This window comes from Phalacrocorax aristotelis, chromosome Z, assembly GCF_949628215.1.
Source record: "Phalacrocorax aristotelis chromosome Z, bGulAri2.1, whole genome shotgun sequence".
Classification (NCBI taxonomy): domain Eukaryota; kingdom Metazoa; phylum Chordata; class Aves; order Suliformes; family Phalacrocoracidae; genus Phalacrocorax; species Phalacrocorax aristotelis.
Genome location: NC_134311.1, coordinates 28,807,271 through 28,831,055, shown reverse-complemented (window position 1 = coordinate 28,831,055; position 23,785 = coordinate 28,807,271). Strand labels below are relative to the sequence as shown.

Genomic DNA, 23,785 nt, shown 5'->3' with positions numbered 1-23,785 from the left:
AGGTCCCTTGTTCCCTGTTCTGCTGACCCTTTTACTTCAGCATGGTCCACAACGATTGCAATCTGTGGGCAGGGTTTATATCTGTAGCATACGTGGGGGTAACACTAGCGACGGGTGACTGCTGGCTGAAGAGCTGCTGCATACTGGGGAGGCAGCAATGTCTTTGATGAGTAAAAATGTACTAGACTGATTATGTGGCTCTCTAGTCATTTGCCCACTAAGGATGTAAATCCCTGATCGCAAGAGGCTGGGAAGGTGTAACCAGGGGAAAAGCCCACTCAATTAATCTGCTGCTTATCTATTCCAGGGTGCTGTCACACATGTGATATTGGGTGAGCAAACTCTCGCTCTGCCTTAACATGGCTCAGCTGACACTGAATGGGAGTCATGTGTGAATGGGGGCTGGAGCCCCTTCACCCAGCCTTTGGCTGCCTGATGGGTTGCAGTGTGGGACGTTCGTGCTAGTGTGCCAGGGCAACGACCCCTCGTGCCTGGCCACATGTGCAGATTTGCTGTTCCCTGTGCGTCACAGTGCAAGTGGGACAGGAGGCTCTGTTGTCCTCGCAGACTGTGACCCTGCTGCTGCTGGCCGTGCCCTGCCTGGTGGGCTGGCGGCATGGGGCAGGTTGCTGAACCTGGTGTTCGCCTGCAGTGAGGTCCCTGTGCCACACAGTGTTCCAGCTCCTCGTGCTCCCTCTGCACAAGCTGTTTGCCTCTTCAGGGTTCAGGATGATGTCCCCATTGTCCACTTCTGCCCCAGCATGTGCCGGTAGCTGCCATGACCCGGTGCTGAGCAGAGCAGAGCTCTCTCTCATCGGAACAAGTTGCCATGGCAATGCAGTCTGCGGTGCTCTGGGTCTCCAGGAGCCAGAAATGATGGTGGTTTTGCAACATTGAGGTAAACATCTCTCTCTCCCCTTATATGAAGCATCCACCTCTGGTAAGAGTGCCGGCTGCCATTGGCGCCGGCCTCCCTTCGCCCTCTGCGAGGGGGAGAGTGGCTCCAGGCGCCAGGAGCGTGCCTGACCCTTGGAGCTGGCTCGAGTGGGTTGGAGCAGTGCTTCCAGCACACGTGAGCCATGGCAGTGGCCCTCCCACTGCTGGGTGGTGTGGGTTTCCCACTAGGGAGGAACAGGGTACCGCTCGAGAGCAGCATGCTGGTGGGGTCAGCCGCTGGAGCGTGTGGTTTCCTCACGGAGGGGTACAGCTACAGCTCTCCTGGATGCTGATGGAGGGAGATAGGTCCCCAGCTGCTTGCTCACAGCTCTGCCATTGGTTTGCACTGGTCACCTTGGGAAAGTCACCTCTTTTCCCCTAAACCCCTCTTAGTGCGTGAAGGTGGCCTTGCTCTCCCTTGCTCCCTGGGAAGCCACCCCAAGGGATCTGGCTAATGATTGCAAATGCTTAGAGTTGTGGAAATTTGCTGGGGCATCTCTCTGGGGCTTGCCAGAACTTCGTTATAGTGCTGTGGGTTTTCACTTCTTTCGCCAGTGCTTTGGGAATCCATCAGTATTTCTCACATCCAGAAGCCTGTAGCTGGCAGATGATTGAAGACTCTTTTCACGGTGTCCTTTGTTATTGCAGGCAGTAATGAGTATGGCAGACTGTTGCAGGCAGGGAAGTGTGGCCGTGTGAACTGAAAATGAATCTCTTGCTTGATCTGCTGGCATTTGTTCCAGCATCTTTCTCTCCACCTCTCTCCCTTTTGCTGTCGGTGTGTGTATGAAGGGGGAGTTGATGCTAGAGGGGAGTGGAGCAGGGGAGGAGTTTCTGTCAGCCTCTTTTTTTTTTTTTTTTTTTTTTTTTCTCCTGTCCAGTGACGTGAGCAATGCCTGGAACAATCAGGCTGGCTCCAAACAGTGTGCCTGAAGATGCTGGAGAAAACAGCCTAGTGCGCTTTAAGCAAACACTGATTGCTTGAGCCTGGGCTCTCTAGACATATCATTTTCCAGTTCCTTTGTAGGGGATTGGGAAGTGCCATTAGCTTTCTTCTCCCGCATCCCATACACTCACTTTTGGAAATGATCGGAGTTAACAGTGTTCAGAGCACCAGCAAAGTCCGGGTGAGAGCCACAGGTTCGGTGAAATATTCCCGGGAAGAATCTCTCTGGCGGCAGTCCCATCGGTCAAAATCTATGAAAATCTCCAACTCCTCTGAGTTTTCTACTAAGGAAAGCAAGGTAAATAACTAAATATTCATAGTGTTTCTCTTTGCTAGGAGTGGAGGTTGTGTTGTTGAAAAGGTTATGCTCTGCAGGAATTAAGGGCTCTGGATGATCTGCAGTGATCATAGAATTTTTGTCAGATCAGAAAAAAACATGTCTATGCTTGAGGAGAGACTTGAAGGTGAAAAAGGTCTGGTGTGTGATAGTGATTGGGTCTTAGAGGAATGCCCTGTCACTGAGCTTGCTGCAATAGTAAACAGTGGAAACTTGCTAGTGAGAATGCTAATCGGAGCTCTGCTCTCAGGAAAGGTGCCGGAGTTGGCAAGTGATGTCCTTGGGATTATCTGTTTAATGACAATTATTTTCCATAGAAAAATAGTTTTTGTTCCTTCTCTCTAGCTCTGTGGTTTAGTAAGTGTGGGTGCTGTAAAAATATCATCTCACTTGCATGCATGATTAAATATTGCCATCAAGTATTTATTAGGAAGGTGTCACTTATGCATTTATAGGAATACATTAGTGTATTGTAATGGTTGGTAGCCCAGGCTATGCCCAGCTGCTTCACTGGCTGTGTGCAGCGTCTCCTCGCCCAGCCCAGTTGTTCTGTTCGTGGGCAAGCAACCCCCACCCCATGCAGTATCACTTCTTTCCTCATTCCCTGTTCCCGCTCAATAACGGAGGGGCACCTGGGAACCCCTGGCAAGAGCTTTCATAGACGTCTCCCTCCCAAAGGTGCCCTGTGTCTCCAAGGGTTGGATGAACTTTATGCAGTGACTGAATATGCCTCTAATTTAATTCCTGTTGCAAATTGATTCTGCCTTGGGATTAGAAGATATAACCATTTGCAAAGGTGTGTTGAACAAGGCAGAGATACCTCAGAGCATCAGCCAAAGACATTTAACCATGTCTTGGGTCCACGTGCATGCCAACAAGCAGGCACATACAAGGATCTTCCCGTCCTGTCTGTTTTCTAAATCTTGTATGTGTCCTAAGAGAAACCTCCTCTGCTATGGTGAAATGATCCCAATGGTGCACAGTAGTTCCTAGCAGATCACTCTCCGCCAGTTTACAGGTTGTATGGTATTTCAGAGCCTCAGCTGCAGAGCTTTAATCAGAGTAATGCAAATAGAAATAAATGAAGTATTGTATTCAGTCCCGTTTCAGGAACCTCTGTTTTGAGGGTCTTACTGACCATAACTAAGAAATAGTGTACTTCTAAGGTTGAGGTAGAGAAATAGCATGGGCATCATTCTGGGCTGTTGCTACTCCAGCAAATGCCAAAGTAAAAGCTGCATCTTGCAGGTGCTCTGGGACCCTGCTCTTATGATCGCTTTCACCCGAGGCGTGGGGATAATTGCATGGTATCAGTGGGAAGATTTATGTATTAAAAGCGTCTGCATATGGCAGAAACTTGGGTCTTCTGTCATTGGGTGAATTGCTTAATCTCTGTACCTCTGTTCCCTCTCCCAGGCTTTGTGTCTGCTGTGTATGCATGGTGTAATGTCCTCAGGGCAGAGATTTCTCCCGGGGATGGTGTCTGACACAGTCAGCTACTGTAGTAATGAATGCTCTATGTTCGTCCCTCTGTGGAATTCACATTTCTGCCTCCTGAGTGCTGTAGGTTATTGTGTGAGAGATATCCACTTCTCCTCCTTCCTAGCTCAGTAAGTTGGGAAGCATACAGCAGCTTTGTTTTTATTGTAGTAGAGTGTCCTTATTTCGTACAAATGTATTTGTGTCTGTGGAGCATCTAAGATCTGTAAGAGCTGTGTTGTGGAGGGCTGAGAAGATACCTAGATGCCCATCAGTGACGCCTGCCCAATAGACAAGATGACAAGTGGCTCTGCCACTGATTGGTCTTGTGATTTTGGGCAGCTCTGTTGTTTCCATATGTCTGTTCCCCCTTCTGTTCTTTGTCTGCCCATCTATTCTGCTAAGATATCATTGATTTAGAGAACTGATTTATATTTGAGCTTTAGCTCTTCTGTTGTGTTGGAAGAAGAGACCTGGAAGTTGTTGCCAATGAGTAGTGTTGCAAAGGAGGTCTTCTTATCAGTGTAAGTCTCTGAGTATGTGCTTGTACATCACCTCTCATGAAATGTCTTCAGTTCCAGGCTGTGCTTTCTGGCCAATGGTGCTGTGTAGATACCCTGAGTCTTGAGTAGGCCTTGATTTGTAGACTTATCCTCTTCCATATTTCTGTGGGTGTTTCCCCTTTTGTCTCTGGACTGCCCTGTATTTTATCTGCTCCCCATACAAAGTAATTGCAATGCTCAAGTCCTGCTTCTGTGACTGCTTCAGCTGACTTAGGGCAGGAGACACATTTAACCCATTTGTGCCTCAGAAACATACCCCTCTGATACTTTGCACTTATGTGACTCAGCCTATTTTGCTGAGCTAGAGAGTATTACATATGCTTATGCTCTAGCCAGTATGAACAAGGCATCAACATGGTGCTTGCGTATGAGCTCTGCCTGCTGCCAGTGTCAAAGAAGCTAGGTAGCCCAAGGACCCATCATCTCCCTGAAAAACATCAAGTAGTGCTTCTGTGCGCACATATATACACATATACACACACGTATACAGGCTCCACTAGGTGATGCCTCCGGGTGTGTATTATCGGCAGGTATCATGGCCTCAGGCCAGTAGGAGAACCTGCAAAAAGGATATTGTGAATTGATGTAGTGTTGTTCTTGAGAGAGTAGGCTCAAAGCCAGGCTGCATGCAAGGTGAGTCAGAGGACCTTAGGATTGTCTCTGTGACCCAGCGTGCTCAGCAGTCTCTCCTTCCGACAGACTCTGTTTTCCTGCAGCCATGGACTGAATTGCAGAGTGCCTCTGCCTGTCCTGCCTGCAAATGCACAGGGCCAATAAAACAATTTCTGAAATAGGCTGTGTAGGTGCTCCACTATCAAGAAACACTTCTCTAGCCTTTTCTCTGTTCACCTATAATTCAGTATGCTGCCTTTACCAGTAACATTGATGAAACACTCCAGCAAGTACAGGACAAATCTTTTCTAGCAATCCCCATGTATCAGTTTTATAGAGGATGCGTTTCTTGTGTGGCATTAATTTCTTGGCTCTTAGAAGCCTCAGCTAACCATCCTTTTCTGTTTTGTAATAATATATCTGGCACAATCTTTCCTTCCTTTTTTCTTTCTCCCCCTCCCCCCTCTTCTCCATACAAACCAGATTTTCAACAGAGGAGTTTCTCTTAGAAATGTTCTCCTCCAGTTGGTGACGCACTTGAAATTCCCTGGGTGAAATGATCTCCTTTCCTTCCCCCTAAAACATTCCTATCAACCCTATCTCCACCCACACCAAAACAACATTCATCGGTTCCATATGCTGCTGAACAGCTCTGTGCTGTTTTATGAATAATGTATGCCGGCTTGTTAGAAGAACGTTTGTTGTACAAACCAGTGGAATTTGAAATTGAGAGTGATATCAGCAGACATGCCATGCTGTGCACTAACCCACGGGCTTCCTGGGGTACTACTCTGGCATCCTTGCTGCATCCTCGTCAGAAGGGGTAAAATGCGTGAGACATCGAGGGCATGTGGGCTTTGAGCCTGGCAAGGAGCTACAGGCACTCAGTGATCAGAGTCCTTATCCTCGCCTCGCCAGGTGTTACAGATCTGTGCGTGAGGAGACGAAAATTTCCAGATCTGGATTTTGAGGGAGGGTGGCAAATAGGAGATGGAGAAGTACTGTAGATCTGTATGCAAGCAGCAGTTCTAGGGGAGGGTCAATCCTTCAGGTAATCATCTAAATAGCAGACTGGGAGTGGTACATAGCAAAGGGTTGCACCTCATCCAAACCTGGCAGAAGGCCATGACACAGAGGCATACCCAGCTGCAAAGGATGGGCACATTAACACCTATCAGGACTGCGTGCAGACACCTGTGGTGTCTGGTATCTGTTGCCTCTGCAACCTGTTCTATTTTTGTAGGCTTCTGGTACTTTTGTTTTTCCTCCCTCCAATAAACCATTTTTGGTGCAGGCCAGGGCTGGTGCCTGGCTGACTGCTGTGGTCCCGGGGCAGAGCTGATGGACCGGTGCTGAGTGACTGGGGGAGATGCTGAACTTCTGACTGAGCACTTCTGACTTCAAAGCCTGTGTATGGCTTTGCCCAGAGTTTTGACTGGGGCTTCCTTGGCTGCCTGGGGTCAACTGTGCCACTACCAGCTGGAGGTGAAGAAGGAATTTCCCCAGGCAGGGCTTCTTCTGACAGTGGTTGCAGGGGAGGGTGGCAGGGGCTTGGGTCAGAGAGCACAAGTGCATCCCTGTCCTGGGGACTGCAAAAGCCACCTGCGGCATCTCCTGTAGTGATCAGATGGTCATTCCCCAACAATGACTCCAGAAACTGGGGTACAACTGCATGTGAGCAGAGAGCCTGGGAAACAAAAACTGGTGAAGACAGTCTGGGTCATCCCTTCTGGCTCTCTGAACTTGCTTTTGGTTTTGCCTTTTTAGCTGCTTATGGCAGGCATTTCTGGCTCCTTCTCTTTTGTGCATGGAGCAGGTATAAGAAGTTCCTGCAGTGTATTCCTTTCCCCCTTGGCAGGCTGTTCTGTATAGGCTACTGTGTACAGAAAGTCAGTAGTCTGCTTCAAGAGCCAGCGCTACGTTCCCTTTTGAGCGAAGGGCTCACAGCGTGCACCAGTTCCTTTTGCATTCTGCTGGCTGGGCTTTGGGGACCCTGTGCCTACTTGTTCCCTAGATTATTTGCTGAGATGAGTATCTGGGTAATCCGTTACATCTTTTTCCCCATGTGCACACCTGGTTGTGCCTTTCTTTTGTTCACGGCTTCTGCATGCAGAGGCTGAGTCACAGCATAGCTGGCAGCCGGCAGGTGCTGAGAGCAGCCTGTTTAAATGGGTCCAATGGTTTGTGCATGTGACAAGGTTTTGAGGGAGGTGAGGATGGTGAATGACCTTTTTCTTCTTGGCAGCTTTGTAGAATAAACAGGAGTTTTCAGAAGCAATCGCTGCATAGTTTTGCTTCGCTTTCCAATTGGAATAAAAGCACCAACTGGTGAGAGCTTGTGAAAGTCTGGATTTTTAGTTGACCTACGTGCTTACCAAAGGGAAGATGGGGAAGGAATTCAACAGCTTCTTACAGAGCTACAGGCTTCCGCTTAAAAAAGACAGTGTAAGTTTCTTGCCCAGTTTATGAACAAACAAATCCCACAAATATATAATTTTTTTTATACTGCAGCCTGCTAAGGATCAAATTGGAGCTGTAGGAAGAGCATTGGAATTAAAATAAGGAAGGTGTCTGGGATGTTGCCTTCTATCTTGTTTTATGCAGCAGTTAATTTCTTCTATTCTTCCTTCAAAACTGCATTTGTTTCTCCAGGGAGCTTAGAGCAGCGCCAGGCCTCAGGTGTGGTACACCCAGAGATCGGCAATTCTCAGAAAAGGCAAAGCTTGTAAGGAGTAGGTTTTTGCGGTCTGGATAATAGAGCTTAAGAGCCGAAGCAGTGAAGTTGGATACTGCTGAGTGGTTGGTAGCTGGGGGTATGGATCCTGCCTATGGTAGCCTTGGGTGCCAAAAGAGGTTGAAAGTCTCTCCCCTTTCCAAGTGGTATCGGTGCAGCTTGGAAGGTGAGAGCCGTGCAGTACTCATTCTGTCATTCCCTGCTGTGGTCCAGCCTCCAGTTTTCTGGCTTAGATAGCAAATTTCCCAAGCACTTCCCAGGCTAGCAGGTAAGAAGCTGTGATTGTTGTCAAACTGTAAGAGTGCTTTAAATCAGAGGGTTTTTTTGTGGTTTGTTTTTTTTTTTTTTCCATTTCCCAGAGAGAAAACATGAGTTAATAAAACCTGTCCTGCAGCTAGTTAAGTATGGTGAAAGTCATGTCCCTACCATAATCTCTGATCAATTTTGTTGCTATTTAGTGAGGCATTTAAGTGCTTGTCTCCAAGTTTGTTTGATTTAATAACACTCCGGAAAAATGTCTACTGAAAAGAGCTGCTGTCTGAATCAGGGCCTTGGGAAACAGCCATGAAATAAATGATAGAGCAGGTGCTGGGCTGTACATGTCTGCTACTGGTTGCAAAACATGAGAGGAGGAAATTTTTCTTCTCTAGATCATGCAAGAACCCAGTAGACATCGGGAGAATGTTAAAGTGTAAATTGCTTTGGAGAAGGAATGTAAAGCAGCTCTAAAAGGCTGGTGAGTACAGCGGTGAGTGCACAGCCTGGCAGCAGCCTCTGCTAGAGAGGTGGGTCACAGAGCAGGCAGGAGAACTCGTGTATCTCCATCCCTTGAGAGGTGTGCTCACTGAGGTCTCACTGAACACGTCTGGTAGACACACCAAACCTGCCCTGTATACAGCTGCCCGCGCTGTGGATACTCTCTAGGGTTTTGTCTTTCATCTTTGTAAACAGCAGAGGCTTTCTGAGAGGCTATATTTGATGCTCTGTGGGGGATACTGTGTCCTTCGTCAGATGCATGCCATATGACTGGTTTGCTGTCTGTTACTCCCTAAAGAAGGAAGATTGAGTCTGGCTTATTAGTAAAGATAGGGATGAACACATGTCACCCCACAAGGCAAAACCCTGGGGCATTTGTTGTTCCCGCACCAATCTGGAGTACTGCTTTTGTATGTCCTGCTCTTTGGCTGTAGTGATCCCAAGAGACTTCCATAGCAGCAAAATTGCATATAAAGCAGTACTGCACAGGGCAGGTGTTTGTTTTCAGAGGTTGTGAACCAATCTTGTAGGCATTTGGGCCAGAGGGCAGCAAAAAGCATTTCTGATACCCCAGGCCAGGCTTTTGCTATGTTTCAAAAACTCATCCAACCAGCTGGGAAAAAAATGCTGCTTCTGAAAAAATGGGGAGGCAACTGGGGAAAAAATGCAGTCTCTTTGCCTTATGTGTGGAATTAATTTTCTAGCCCCAAATGTAAGAGGAAATTTTAATCATAGTAGGAAGAAGAAGACAAAACAAAGAATAAGAGGCGGGCTTTGGCCAAATCGTTAGAAACATAGTGGCTCCTAATAGAAAATAATGGGTAACCCCAGGGAATCAGTGTCAGCATCGGCTTGTGAAGAAGAATTGAGGGGCATCTAATTCTGCTGGCTGCATGGTAGGAGAAATGTTAGCCCTTTCTTTTGCTTTCTTCCTGCAGGGTGGTCTTAAAATCTCTTGATAGCTCTCACCTGAAAATTAAGCAAAGTGCCTACAAACTGCCAGCAATGCCCTTTCCTTTGCCTTTGTCTGGCGGTTTGCCTTTGGATCAGAGCTTCTTATACAAGTTTAGAGAAGAGAGGATAAATAGCAATAGACAGTGAAAACCCCAGCATTGGAAATATTTCATGATATTGCTATAAGTAGCGCAGCAAAGACCTGTTAGTGGTGGGGACCTCTGTTTGGTGGCTCAATGTAAGTAGGATGTGGGATGATTTCTCCTGGTGGTCATATCTGTTCTGTTGCTCTGAGAAACCTACTTCTATGGTACACTGTGACTAAAAGTTGCTGCATGTGTACCATCAGCGTGAGGCAATTTGTACCGGTATGTTTGACCTGCTTGTGTATGGTTCAGTTGAGCCAGATTTTCACAGAGCTGAATATTAAGATCTTCAAATAGACTGTGCAAGATTTGGAAAGGAACCAGTGGATCACAGGATGAGCAGTGGGATATGCTCATGGGATTCTTGTTGCAAGTTCAGCTGTGGCATATGCACAAAACTAGTTTCAATTCTTCAGTTTTCCAAATTATTTTTGTTTTGGGTCAGAGTTAAGGCTATTTAAATGCTAATGTTTCTGCTGAGCGTGTCATAGCTATTATAGTATGTGATTTTCAGGCTTGTTCATACTTGACGTGCTACTTTTTGGTAATCATGTGCATCAACAGTTCTTCTACACGTTAACATATTTTGAGGCTGTGTAGGAGTTATGTGCCAGTGGGAGTAAATCTAGCTATGTATATAAGGTAAATTACAAATGTGGATTATAAGTGTGAGAATCAGGGACATTCCATACCAAAATACTTCACTTGAGTCAAGTGGCCTATTTGAAGAACTCCATTAGCTTGTAGTAATACCAGGCATTTATCCATTGTATTCATCAGCTACTGGAGGGCTGAAATCAGATACACTTACCCAAGTGATGTACCTTACTTCCTCAGAACAAATCCATCCCAACTGTCTGATATACACGCAGGCTTAAGTCAGCCTCCAGACCCTTTTTATTTGCAGGCTGGTATCAACAACAGAATTGTGACCTTTGGTGTCAAACATACTGGCATCTTTCCTATGAATTGCAAGAGTAATGATCTTAGCAGGCAGCAGTCCAAGACATTGATCATCAAGCATGAAAGCTGGTTACTGTTAATTTTCTGTTTTGCACTTAGAAATGGAATGTGTTTATGTTTGGGTGTGTGACTGGTGAAGCATTCAGGTGTCTGTGAGGCTCAGTAGCTCTGAATAGCTATTCTGGCATAGTTTTACAGTTAAGCCTATATTGTGAAATCTTGGCCCCATTAAAGTCAGTGACAAAAAAAAATCTCACTGATTATCAGGAATTAAATTGGACCTTGAATTTCAAGGCTGTAGTCGTGTGGCTTTTGCAAACTTAACAGGGTTATTTACAAAAAAAAAAAAAAACCAAACCCAAACCACAAACCCCAAAAACCTGCATGAGAAAATGGCTGTAATGTCAAACCCTGCATTTTGGTTTTTTTTTTTTCTTAAATGAGATTTCTGCTCAAGACTTTTTCATTACCATGAGCAGACATGATACTTCCTTGATCAGCGACAGCTCGCTTGCTGGTATTAGTTAGGTAATTTTCCTCAGCATATTAATGTATGTGCAGCAGGGGTCAAACAATAATCCCATCTCATTTCTCTCCCTTTGCAGGCCCTCTACAATTCAATCAAGAATGAGAAGCTGGAATGGGCAGTGTAAGTATACTGCATAGAAATTAGGAGTTTAAATATAGTACCTGTGTCATAAACTGTTTATACATCCTGTGTCACCATCTGAGTGGGCTCCAAAGCCTATAGAAGATAGCCAGTGTATGTAATGAGTTTGCTTTTCTGTTAATGAATGACCTGGCAACACTGCCTCATCTGTTTCTCCAGCAAGGGGAGTTGTTAATGGTAGAAGCCAACTGCATTTGTAAGGAAAGAGGATGTTTCATTTAGTAGGAAACTTCAGCCTGAAAAGAGAGAAATTAAATCCTCTATTGTTCTATGACTACATAAATAAAACAGAAGTTGACTTCTGCCGTTATCTTTTGGTACATTGTGTCAGGACCACTGAATAGGAACACACGTCGTGGATTGAGTTTCCTTCTGTTGGTTTATTGTCTTGGTTTGTCTCCTGATTAATTATGGATAACTTGACAACAACCTAATATGAAAGATGATAAATTGGACAAAGTCTGATATTCCTTGTCCTTAGCTGCTTTCAACAGGCTAACACTTGTTAACTACGGAAATACTGCAGACAAGAAGGAGCTTCAATTTCTGACTGTGTTAAATTGACATTTCTCTGTGCTTAGGTTTTATGTAGTCTAGGTATGCCAGCAAATAGCAGAACAGTCTGCTTTAGATTTTGTTGCTTGCAGAACAGTTGATTTTGGTGTAAAATAAAAGAATGATGTCTTTTATCTATTTTGGCACTACAAGGTGTTTACCTGCATGCATTTTCATATCTGAAACCTCACCTTTGTGAGAACAATGTGTGTCTGGGCTGCTTGCTCGTGCACCTTTTGCGCTAGAAGTCCTAACAAGTGCCATAGGTCTTGCAGGCCCATTGGCTTCTGATCTTGCTTGTTTTAAGTTAATCACCTCCAAATGAATTTCTTGTTAGTGTGCACATCCTCACTTACAAGGGCTGCTGGTCCCAACTGGGATTGCAGCCCCTATTCAGAAGTGTGTTAGATAATGTCAGAGTAGTGAGGAGGGTGTGGTGGTAAGGGGAATCACCAAGAAGTGCCATCTCTGATGAGCCTCATAAGAAGCATGGTGGGAGACATTTTCCCAGACTGTGTCTTGGACCTGGAATATGCTGTGTGAATCTTACAGGTCACTACACCAGAGCTGTTTTGAAGACACTCTCACAGGTACTTTCGACCCAGCAGAATCCATTATGTGACTTTCTTGATGTCAGAATTTTCATCCAGCTCTTGGCAAGAGACCATACTGTGTCTAATACACTTGGGCAGCCTCCAGGTGGGAACTGGCTCATGCCTGGCTCTGCTCCCATGAGCTTCAGTCAAGGTGATTTATGAGATAGGTTGCTCCTGTATAGGTAGTGACTGCCTCAACATTTACATAGTCCAGTCCTTATCTCTTGCTAATGAACTGTTTGGGGGAAAATGGGAGCAGCCTGGAAACGGGAGAAATCAGAATCCTCCTTAAATAAGGCTGGGATGTGGCATAAAGCCACCTTCTCCCAGCAGAATGCTCAAAGTGGTCAATGGTCCTTTCCAATCTGAAACTCAGACAGATATCTGGGACTGATGTGACAATTACTTTCCGTGCTGTGAAATAAGCTCATTCTGGGCGTAGTCAAAGAGGTTGTACCTTTACCTTTAGGGCTAGCTGGAAGAGGGAGCATGAAGATGTCTTTCCTCACTTTTACAGAGGCATGTGGTTGGTGTAATCACCCCAAGGAGCCCCAGGACTGCCTGAGCTACAGGGAGGAGGCACATCACTCTTTTGCTCTGCTGTCGTGATCTACAGAGAAATGTGGATAGGAAGGGACATGCAGGGAAATGTGGATGGTCAGTTTTGCTGTGATGGGTTTGAGGAAGATCCTTTCTCATTTCCAGAGAATACCCCTTTGCTTCCCTGATGCAGTTGGCAGGGGAAGAAGTGGGAGGTAAGGCAAAGGTGGAAATACGACTGCAAAACCCAGCATAATCTCCCTTGCTATGCTGGCAAGTTGAAGGAGGTCTTTCCTCCATCCAGAATCCCTTTGAGGATCTAAGACTCTCTTTTAGGAGCTAAGCAACATTTTAAGAGCTTCTCTGGCAGTACTTTATGTGGTGGATTAATGACTGTCAATAATTCCATAGGCAGGGGAGGGTAATGGTGATATGTCAGATGGGGAAGACTGCTACATGATTTTTATCTTACTAGTTGCGAGCTAGGTGTGTCATCATCCTAAATAGTTTGCTGTCTTATTTCCAGTAGAATTACAGTCTGATCCAGAGCTCACAGAAAGGAAAGGCTACCATTGATTCCAATTTTGTAGTCAAGAGGAGTGGCACCTTAATCGGCAGATGTGCTCCAGAGACTTTCAGTAGGAGTATTCACTTATCCTTTATGAACAGGGAAGCACAAGTACCACTCGGGAAGAGAGAATTGCATTACAGTTCTTGTTCTGCAGTAGTTCCAGGTTCAAGTTTTCCAATAGGTTAAAAGAAAATCACATACCATGATCTGTAAAATAAACAGATCTGACCTGAAATTTACCCTGAATTGGTGACTGTGGGATCCTGAATGCACACTCCTACTTGGAACTGCAGCCCCCAAATTTTTTGGTTACTTTAATTTTTTGGGTTTTTTTTTTTTTTTGTTATTCTTAACATCCCTTTAGTCCCACTGTCCATAATGTTACGGCCCAGGTTTTGTAAATGTTTCTCATCCTTTGGCTTTTGCACTGAACATCATCAGCCTTAAGCTGAAGAAGAAAAATTAATTTGATTTCAAAGGCACCAGAGCTAAATATGTTTTGTTTGTATGATGTCCACATGGAAATGTGGTGGTGAATATTATTGTTCTCCATTGTTTATAATATTATGTCTAATTCCTATTAAAGGTGATAGGAATAATAAAATCGTCATCTTAAAATAGGCTGAAAGATGATGTAAAATTAACATATGAAATGCCAAAGTGCTGCTTACAAAATTGCAAAAAACAAATGGTTGCATTTGAGCCAGTTGTATCCTGAAAGCTTTCTCTCAGAAGAACAGTGTAGTTTTCAGGAGAATCATGTGGTTTTGACTAATTGATGATACAGTTTTCTTTCCAGAGAAGTTTAGACATGGACACAGTATATTATTTTTTGTTTTTCTGGACTGCACTGAAAAATCCTCTTTCCACCCAAACTGAAATAGTCTTTGAGACAGTGATGGTGGGAAAAAGCTGCTGCCAGACCCTTTCTGTTTCCTGTGGCAAACTGTGATGCTGAAGCCAGGGTTGTTATAAAGACATCTGTGCCGAAGCTTACCTTTTTCTAGGTCAAACCCAGGAATCTCTCCCTGTTATAATTAAGTCTTCATCTCCCACGTTCTAGGATGTTTCCTGTTTGTAACTTCATGATTGGTTTTAGAGAGGGGTCAGGTGGTAATCACCTGGCTCTCCTTTCTTCTCTCCTCCCTTTGGGAAAGATGCCAAAACTCCTCTCCACTGGTTTCTCAAATGAATTTCCTAATACAGATGCTATCGGTTCCACAGATTAATATAATTATATGCTACAAATCAGAATTTTTTTTTTAAATGCCAATTTTTAAATGGACAAACCCAACCTTTTGCCATGTCATGGAAGTTTTCTATTTGAACAAATGCAGAGATGAAGCAGACTTTTAAAAATGAAGGGCTTGACCCTGTCTTTCCAGTTTATTGTCTTCGAAGTTTTCCAAGTCAGAGCCTCAAATCTTGCTGTAGAGTGTACAGAAATGTTTTTGTTACTGAGAGAACCAGATGGTGGTTTTCTCCCAGAAGACAAGAATGCGACTTTCTTGTATAGGGTCTTTTTGGGGAGAGGCAAAAATGTATTTCTTCATCAAAATGGCAACACCTGCATTTTTGCATGTGTTTCAAATGTTTAAGAATATGAGACAGACTCTTTCTGGTTGTCAGTGATGATGCATTTGTGAAAGAAAACATTGCTGTTTCAATGCTATGTCTTCAAGTGATAGGGCAAGCAGATTCTAACTTTGGTGTGCTTGTTCTTATGGGCAGGCAGTGCCCAGGTTACTGGTCTGTCTGCAGGTTCTCTTTCAAAGGGACAAGCTAAGGGAGGCTGAACTCAAGCTGCTTGTTTTGGGAAACCTTGCAAATATCAGGTGCCGTAAGCAGCATCTTGGAGAACCTCTACAGGTGGCAGCCTTTTGGTATCACCAGTACCCTGCAGAGCAGAGACTCCAGTAGATCCCTCTTTCTGTGGATGGAAAGTGGGACCTGCAAGAGGGTTCACGGACATCGGCCCCTTTCAGTCGTCAGAGAGGAGTCACCATAGGATTCACTTCCAAACCCAGAGCCAGGAATGATCTCACTCTGCTTATCAAAGACAGAAAACTTCTTAAGAGTTCTGCAGACCTAAGTGGACCTAAGTGATGATGCTTTGCTAGTGAAACGTGAGTTGGAACCAACATGGGGTTTTTTCCCCAAACGCACAAGGACTGTATTGTTTCCTGTACCAAAAAAAGGAGAGACACCAAGCCTGCCCCTGACAAGGACCTGAGCTTTGCCTGTGTGACACTAGATCCGTGACTCTGAACATACCTGCAGAGACACCACCCACTGACTTTTACCTCTGCATCACTGGAGGCCTTCATGCTGGGGATGTAAAAGAACTTGAATCATCTGTGAGAGCCCTCTGAGGATGAGGAAGCATTCGCACCCCCCACGCGCTAGGGTTTCAAACAAAGATCAGTTGTCAGGTGTATCTATCCAGAGGCCAGCTGAATTTTCTGCAGCTTCTCCTCCTAAAGGCTGATGAGGAATAAGCTCAAATAGTTATATCCTTGATAAAGCCTATCCAGGACCTATCTATTCAGCCAACTTTGGAGGGTATGTAAGCAAAGTCTAATACCTGAACTGTTTTGCTACTTTGGAACTCCATCTAGTCATCCTGCTTTCTTGTTTATGCTTGACCACTGAAACAACATGGAGTATCTAAAGAAATGGGTCCCAGACCCCCTAGTTTCATTTCCACTGGTGTTTCATATTCAAGATCAAAGGGAGATAGAAGCTCCTTCTAGTTCTATTTTCTCAGCTGTTTATCCGTTTTTTGTTCTCTGTAATGAGTTCCCTTTGCCTCTCTGGTTCCCTTCAATGCATCTTAGACTGGCTTGTGCATCTTGACCTCATGCATCTTGTCAGAGCACTCAGCTCTCACAAGTGCCTGAGGCTTCTGAGTGTCAAGGATGTCCCATTTTCAATGACAGATTAAAGGACCAATTAAAGGTTTGTTCAGTGCTACCAGTAGTCATGACAGCAGATGCCATTTTGTCCTTGTCTACCCTGTCTGCATTTTTCTTTTGAAGAGTTCCTGTTTAATAGCTGCCCCAGAGATGCTGAGTTTAAGAGCACTGCCCCCAGCACTAGTGTGTCCAGGATCCTCAGGACTGCTCATCACAACACCTGTGGCTGCTTCGATAAGGGCACTGGCACATTCCTGCAGGACAGTTGATCAGTATAAGATAATTCACTCCCAAAGCTCCAAAGGAGATAGCATATTCCAAAAAAAAAAAAAAAATGCTAAGCCATTTACTGCAGTAGGTCTCTGCTGACAAGGAGAAATCCATGCTGTCCTTGGCTGAGATCCCAGAATTCACAAGGCACTTCTCTGTGACAAATCAGCCCGAGTGCTTGTGCCCTTTGAGAGATTTTAGTCTGGATTACATACCACAGACTGCTGTTGAGAGAATTTGCTCCTGGATTGGACACATATCTAAGAAACATGTCACACAATGGTCCAGACTTGGCAGCAGCTAGTAAGTGTGGTAGGCACTGGAAGGGTGAGGTCAGCAAAAATTGTCAGAAATTTCTACACATTTTCAACCAAAGCATGCATGAAGAAATCCTTATTGCTTTGACCAACAAAAAGTTTTTTTGCAGATCTCTGTTCTGCAGTGGGAAAACACGTATCAATAGGCTGAAAGATGCATGGACTGCTCTCCCTTGCAGTAATTGGGTCTTTAGGTAAAAGCTTTTTTCCTCTTAATCAGGAGACCTTGCAAGACAACACTATGATGGTATGGTGCACCACCCTGGCTATATGTCTACAAGTAAATCAAATGACTGGCACATTTGTGTGACTGTCAGGTCGAATGTCGATGTGTAGTGTCCATATCCGTGCTGTTGAAAAGTCTTATTCTCTAAAAGAAGATTCTTGCCTCTATACTGCCTTTTGGGGTGGTCCTTGACTATGCTGATTCCTAAACGGTGTCTGGAAATTGTTTGGGATTGTGCTGGGCTGAGACTATGCCAAGCACAAAGTCATATGAGGTGATCAAAGTCAGATAGCTGGGAACATTACTTCGCGCTTCTGACTTCACTAATATAGCCTCTGTGTCTCTGGATATGGTTTCCTTGTTGTCAAACCAGTTTAGCTTTGTATCTTCTCAGACTGAGTTATTCCCCAGAGGACCATTTCAGCAGAGATCAGGATAATGCAGATTGTCGCCCTAGCCTGCAGTTCTTGGAGGACATTTCTTTGCATGGTCATTCTCATAAGCAGACATGGTTGCAGTGTGTCCCAAAAGGAGCTTTTTGACTGACACATGCCTTGCCAACCCTCATCTGATACATGCCTTTGAACGTATGCAGGTCATCGGAAGGCCTGCCTGAGCTTGCTCTGCCTGTGATCATCTGGGTCCAGTGAGGTGCTGCAGCTTGAAGTCCACCCCCCATTAGCCATTATTACACTCAAGTGACGATGATTTTTTCTTTTTTTAATCAGGTGCTGGTCTTAGATGCATTGCTACCATGACTTTCAAGTGACTTCATCCTCCCTGACACACCTTTGCCAGTCACCTGGAGGGGAATGTGTGGGGACTTCAAAGGATGCAGGGCTGCTCTGTAATCTGACACTAGCTGTGGTTCCTTCAGTTACACCATCCACACAGATTCAGTGACCTGTTGTTCTCTGAAAACCATCCTCCTACTCTTGTGATGGACACCCTTTGTTTTCTAGGTTGCCTGGTCCTTTTTGCCTGTGGCTGTGATGAGCAAAAAGGCATTTATTAGTCAGGCAATGCTTGTGACGTGCTGAAGTGGGTTGCATTATTGTCCACAAGAGCTGTGTTGAATACATTGCCCTAATAAGCAACATTTTGAGCAGCATTTTGTTTCTAAAATACAGATAACATAATTCACCTAGTGTAGTTTTTATTTTTAAATTACTACTTTTATACTAGTCTGCAGAGGAAAATAAAGAAAGGGAGGTAGAGTCTGTGTTTTATATGCTAAGTTAAGGGGTAAGCCACAGTGATCTGTAGTAATCTAATTCTTTTCATCTACATGTGAACTCATGAAGAAATTTGAGATTTTTCAGGAGAGCCCAGCAGGCAAATATTTCCCATTTTAGCACTAAAGTAAGTAGAATTAAAAATAGGTGAAGTTGGAGGACACAGAATATGTGAAATCCTGCCTTTTGAGACTGTAAGAGGGAAATCTGGGCTTTTTTTTAAATCCAGCTCCTATGTCCTGTGCTGGTGAAGTAGGTGAACTGAAGCTTTCCTATAATCCCTCTATATTTTGGTACATATCTATGTTTCCCTCTAAATAGGGTCCCCTATAAACAGAGAGGTATATTTTGACAAGGAGTGTGTAAGAATTACTGAAATGATACTTTGCTGGTCAGTTCCTTGTTCATGTTTGGTTTTCACTGCTTTTTAAGGGATGAAGAAGAGAAAAAGAAGTCTCACTCAGATGGTACAGATGAAAAGGATAATGGGAGCCAGACGAAGGCTGTCAGTCGAATTGGCAACTTAAATAACCCATTCCTGGAAATCCCTCATGACCCCAATGCTGCTGTGTATAAAACTGGATTTCTGGCTCGGAAAAGCCATGCAGATATGGATGGAAAGAAAAGTGAGTATCTTTCACTCTTAACATCTCGTTTTCTTGTTATCTGTGCGCAATGCCACTTACAATGAGCCCATGTGCTTCTCAAGGCAAATAGCACTGCTTCATTAGGGGAAATTGCAGCAATAACAAACAATGTAGCAATTGGATTATCACACTCTCGCTATTAGGCCAGGATTTGCAGTGTTCAGTCCCATTTGCAGCGGCTCTAGTGCATGAGCATAATGAGTAATGTGATACAGCAAAGCAATGTGACTTGTTTGTGCCAAAAGAAAATGAATCTCATGGTTTACAGAACAGAGAACAATATCAAGTGAATTACAGTAGCTGTTCTGTAGTAGTTTGGTAATTCTCCTTTTCCTTATGTGACACTGGATTGTTTCAAATCTCCCCTCCCTTCTGGGTCTGTCTTTAAAGAAAGGCTGTTCTTTAGCTCTACTTGGAAGATGCTGTAACCATTCCTCTCCCTACTTTCCCAGCCTTGGGTCACATACTCAGTGAAGTTCAGCAACTTTTGGTAAGGTAACAGCCAGATTTATGCCATGCAGTTCCTCCCTGCCACTTCTTTGTAATAATCCTGCTGTGTCTCTTACTTTAATTACCCTCTTTCCTTCTTGTCCTGCTTCTGTTTCTGTTGCACTAATTATCGAAGGCTTCTGACTTGTGTGTGTGTGTTTTGTTGTTTGGACATCTTTGTTTTCTGTTGATGTTCTTGGAAAAACCAGAGGCTACTCAGAGCATCTGCATTTTCCCTGATCATTGCTGATGATCACCTACTCATGGTTCACACTATTGGGCTGAATCCTGAAGGCAAGGTCTGACTTTGTGATGGGTTTCTAGTAACTGCATCTCTCTCGTAGCTGGGCTAAGCTCTTTGGTGTTTGCATGTTTTGCTGGTATATTTTAGAAGGTACAGTTGGAGGTTGGTGTTTTTGAGCTGGAGGCTGACAGCTGGACAACTAAATCAAAACAGACATGTTGAAATCAAACTGACCTCATTCTTTGTGATGACTGGATATTCGAATAGGTTCCTCTTTATTAAACTTCTGTTTATTTAACCTTAATAAATAATTGTATCTAGTTGCCTTTATTAAATTATTTCTTTAATTATAAGTAATCAAAATTTCTCATTATTCAGTACATTGGATGCTGGCATTTTGAGGATAATCTTTTTATGGGTAATATAATTAGGGCCATGTTTTCAGAATTTTCTGTACATCTTAGAGGTCTGTCTCTCATTGTCATGCAGCTCTTGAAAAAGTTACATTCCGACTTTCCAGTTGCAAATAAAATGAAACTCATTTTTTTAAAAGTTATTTAGACCTTTCCATGTTTCATTTCCTAATGGAGTTGTGGCAAGGCAGAGATCGGCTTGTGTGGGATTGCTAATGATGATGTGCCAGCATGTTATAAGTATTTTCTCAGAAAAAGAGTACTGAGGGCTAAAGCAATTAGGCAGTCTAGAGGAGAAGGATGTAAAAGGGGCCAATGGATGGAAGATGACCTGAACAAATGCTGGTTAGTAATAAGGCCAGTCATGTGAGGTGAGAATGATTAACCTCTGGAGCAAGGGACTGATAACCTCTTCACCATCACTGGCTGTCTTCAGATCAGAATGGAATGCCCTTCTGAGGGTGATGCTTTAGTCATGTATGGGTTATTAATTTCGGTATAGAGGCAAGTAGATTTTGGTCAGTGGTGTGTGCTTGGTGAAGAGTGAGCTTAGATGCAGGCTTCTGGTCTCTGGCACTCTAACTGTACAGCCAGTGCCTTCTGTCCCTCTATTGCAGCTGAATTTCAAACTGGAGCCTTTATGCTGAATCCTCCCTCCCTTCCCCACCCCCTATTTCTAGGAACTTGTGGGCTGTTGCGTTGTCTCTGTTAGGTTCTTCAACCTCTGACTTTAGGTCTCTTCAGAGGTGATTTTTTTTTTTTTAAAGGATTTTGTTTCACTCCCCTCTGCTTTCTCTTCTTCAGCTTCCCCTGTGGCTGCAGGAGGAGGGAAGGGGACCAAGAAGCCACATGACTACTCAGTGCCAACTTGGGTGTGCAGCAGTGGCAAGGGGGAAGGATGCTCTTGAGAGGCACTGCTTTCTAAGCAGTGTCCTGTTGGTGTTGAGCAGTGCCTGCCAGCCTGCTATGGCATGAAGGAAGGGTGTTTCCCTCTGAAAACTTTGCCACAGCACAGAGCTCAGACCTAGCTGTGGTAGGGGCAGTGTTCACCTACCTACAAGAACATAAAGATTGGATCTCTCTGGCCTGCTTTCTGCATTGCTGCTGTTCTCTTCTGATCCAGTCCAGGGCTGTTGTCAGGGTTGTTTTATTACTCTCTCACACAGCAGGTATGTGTAGGCACTGTGCTGAGTTGCATTGTCCTTTGAAAAGGAGAGTACAAAGGAGGTTTAACACAGGACTAATGTAGCTCTCCTGTTGCCTAGACAAAGTGTAAAAATGGATCCGAGTTAAATGGGTTTTCATTTGTTTTCTTTGCAGCTCCCCGGGGAAAGCGAGGCTGGAAAACCTTTTATGCCGTGCTGAAGGGAACAGTCCTGTACTTGCAGAAGGTAGGAGAAATCACGGTCTTTTGGAAAAAAATTAAAGAGGGATAAAGCAGCAGGAGTCCTCTCCGCTCTCACAGCCCACCTCCAGGCTCTTTCCCTATGACACACAGTGTAGCTGCACTCTTTCTGCCCCCCACCCTGTTTACACACACATTCAGGCATGAATCCTTTCATTGACTGCCTGCCCATTTTCACACTTTCAAGCTCAGTTCCATTGTCCCCATCCACATGTGCACCCTATCAATTCCAGTTCATACCATTGCTGTCACTCGTGGCTATAAAAATAGCTAGATTACCAGAAAACACAGTATCATCTCTGTGTCTTGCAGAGCTTCGTTTAGGCTACTTTTAACATTGTATTTCATGCATATGACCACCCCTCCTGTAAGGCTGTCCTCGTTTTCCCATCTTTTCATGGTATATTTTCTGCGATGCCTGCAGGACCAGCTGCAAAACAGTTGCAGCTTGGCCTTGGTATGAATATGCAGCTTCTGTTCCATAGCACAACTGAAGGATAGAGGGATACTTCAGCCTGCCACCCCCTGCCCCCAGTCCAACACCCCCCCTGCCCCCAAAGCAAGATGAGGCTGTTGTTTCTAACAAACTTTGCTCCTGCCAACAAGAAGTCTAAAAAAAAAAAAAAAAAAAGGTTTCAGCTAACTTTCAAGTCTTTTGGTGCAAGCTTAAAGAGATTATAGTACAGTGTTAACTATTCTTTTGGAATGTGAAATGCAACATTTCACAGTATCACAACATATGAGTGACAACTGTCAAAATCAAATAAATAGTAGCAACCGAGTAGATTGTTAAGGCCCCCCCATCAGAGGTGAAATATTCATGGAAGAGGTGGTATGTGTCCAGACTGCCCTGTATTGTATAAGTATGCTCCTTTGAAAGCCCTTTTACATTTTCACTGTGTTTTGCACCTATCAGGAGTGCAGGTTCAAGTGCATACTGCTGTTTCCTCCTCCCCTGCTGGGGCTTTCTGAAGTTGTTGGTTTCACTGGAGCCAACCTGGATAGTCTCTGAGAAGAGACTGAGTGGTCTGGATCAAATTCTTACAGCATGAGGTTTACAAGGTGGATACTCTGGATGCAGTACCTTTTTGAGTGGGCTGAAATCCTGAAACAGACAAAACAGTCTGCTGTCAGGAGGGACGATTTGGGCTGAAAGTTGGATGTGATGTGCTCAAAGCCAGTGCAAGAGACTAGAACCAAGTCTGCTGAATTGTAGCTGAGCCTTCCTTTTGGTCCTTTTGCTGGCAGCAGGTTCAAGTTTTACTAAAGTGGCCTTCATGGCAGGTTTGTACTTGCCCTTTCCTGGCTGAAATGGAGTCACCTGCTTTGACTCCTGAAATAAGTTATCTTTAGTGTTCATCCGAAAAGACTGCATAGTTCCCTAAGAAGTAAGGAGGCTCCTTGTCCATAACACATTACTTAATTTCTTATTTGATCTTAGAGGAGGGATAAATAAGCTTTCAAGGGACGAAATGGAGACGCTGTATATTTTAGAGTCTTAATTAAATATGTGTATGAGTGTCACTAGCATATTAGTTTAAAACACTTTCTATTTGACAAAATGTAGAGTTGCTGATGTAGCATGCAAATTTTCTACACAATGTTGCTCTTCCCACTCTCACCCTCCACCCTTTGGAAGCAAGAGAGTAATTTAACATGTGACTGCATCTTTGAGGAATGGAATGCATTGCTGAAGTTCTTGTTCTTATTTGTTCGTTATTTGCGTCTCTTGCACTTGTCACAGCACATGAATTCAGTGATTACAGGGTGGTTACTCTGCAAAGCTGCACTCTCCCACTTGGTCCTGAAGACATTTGCACTGAAGCCATCATACTGTAGCACCATGACAATCAAGACTTTTACTTTAGTGCAGTAAAAGGTTGACAGAGGGTCCTGATGAGAAGTGACTCATTCCCAGAGTGATGGGGCAGCTGTGAGCCTCCCCAGGGTGCCTCCGGCCCCTGCTCAGCCATAGTGCCTCATGCTGCAGCTGTGAAACATTGATTTCTTTTCAGTCCCAGAAGGTCCAGCAGGGCTTTGCTTCAGCCCTGAAATAAACTTTGCTCTGTTAGGGACATGGTATCACAAAAGTTGAGGTTGCCAGAGTTTTATAACACACAGCTAGAACAAGCTGTTATAGTGAAAGTTGCTGAGCTGTTGTTTCCCTTTGCAGTGTACTAGGAGACTGAAATTAACCTAATTTCAGAAAGTTCAGCAGCATTTTAGAACTGCTTTACTTCTTTATAGAAATGCATAGCTCTGGCAG

At 44.3% G+C, this 23,785-nt stretch overlaps 1 protein-coding gene across 3 annotated transcripts in view; it reads left to right on the top strand.

The window, feature by feature from the left end:
• Positions 1-23,785, top strand: part of PSD3 (pleckstrin and Sec7 domain containing 3) — a 110,659-nt gene that overhangs the window by 62,947 nt on the left and 23,927 nt on the right. For 2 of the 3 annotated variants that reach the window (XM_075079953.1, XM_075079952.1), the window contains exons 10-12: positions 11,032-11,075; positions 18,754-18,947; positions 21,435-21,505. In XM_075079953.1, the coding sequence (XP_074936054.1) occupies positions 11,032-11,075; positions 18,754-18,947; positions 21,435-21,505 (309 nt within the window). Of the gene's footprint in view, positions 1-1,638; positions 2,181-11,031; positions 11,076-18,753; positions 18,948-21,434; positions 21,506-23,785 lie in introns of those variants that run through there. The other variant, XM_075079954.1, reaches the window with a different exon arrangement.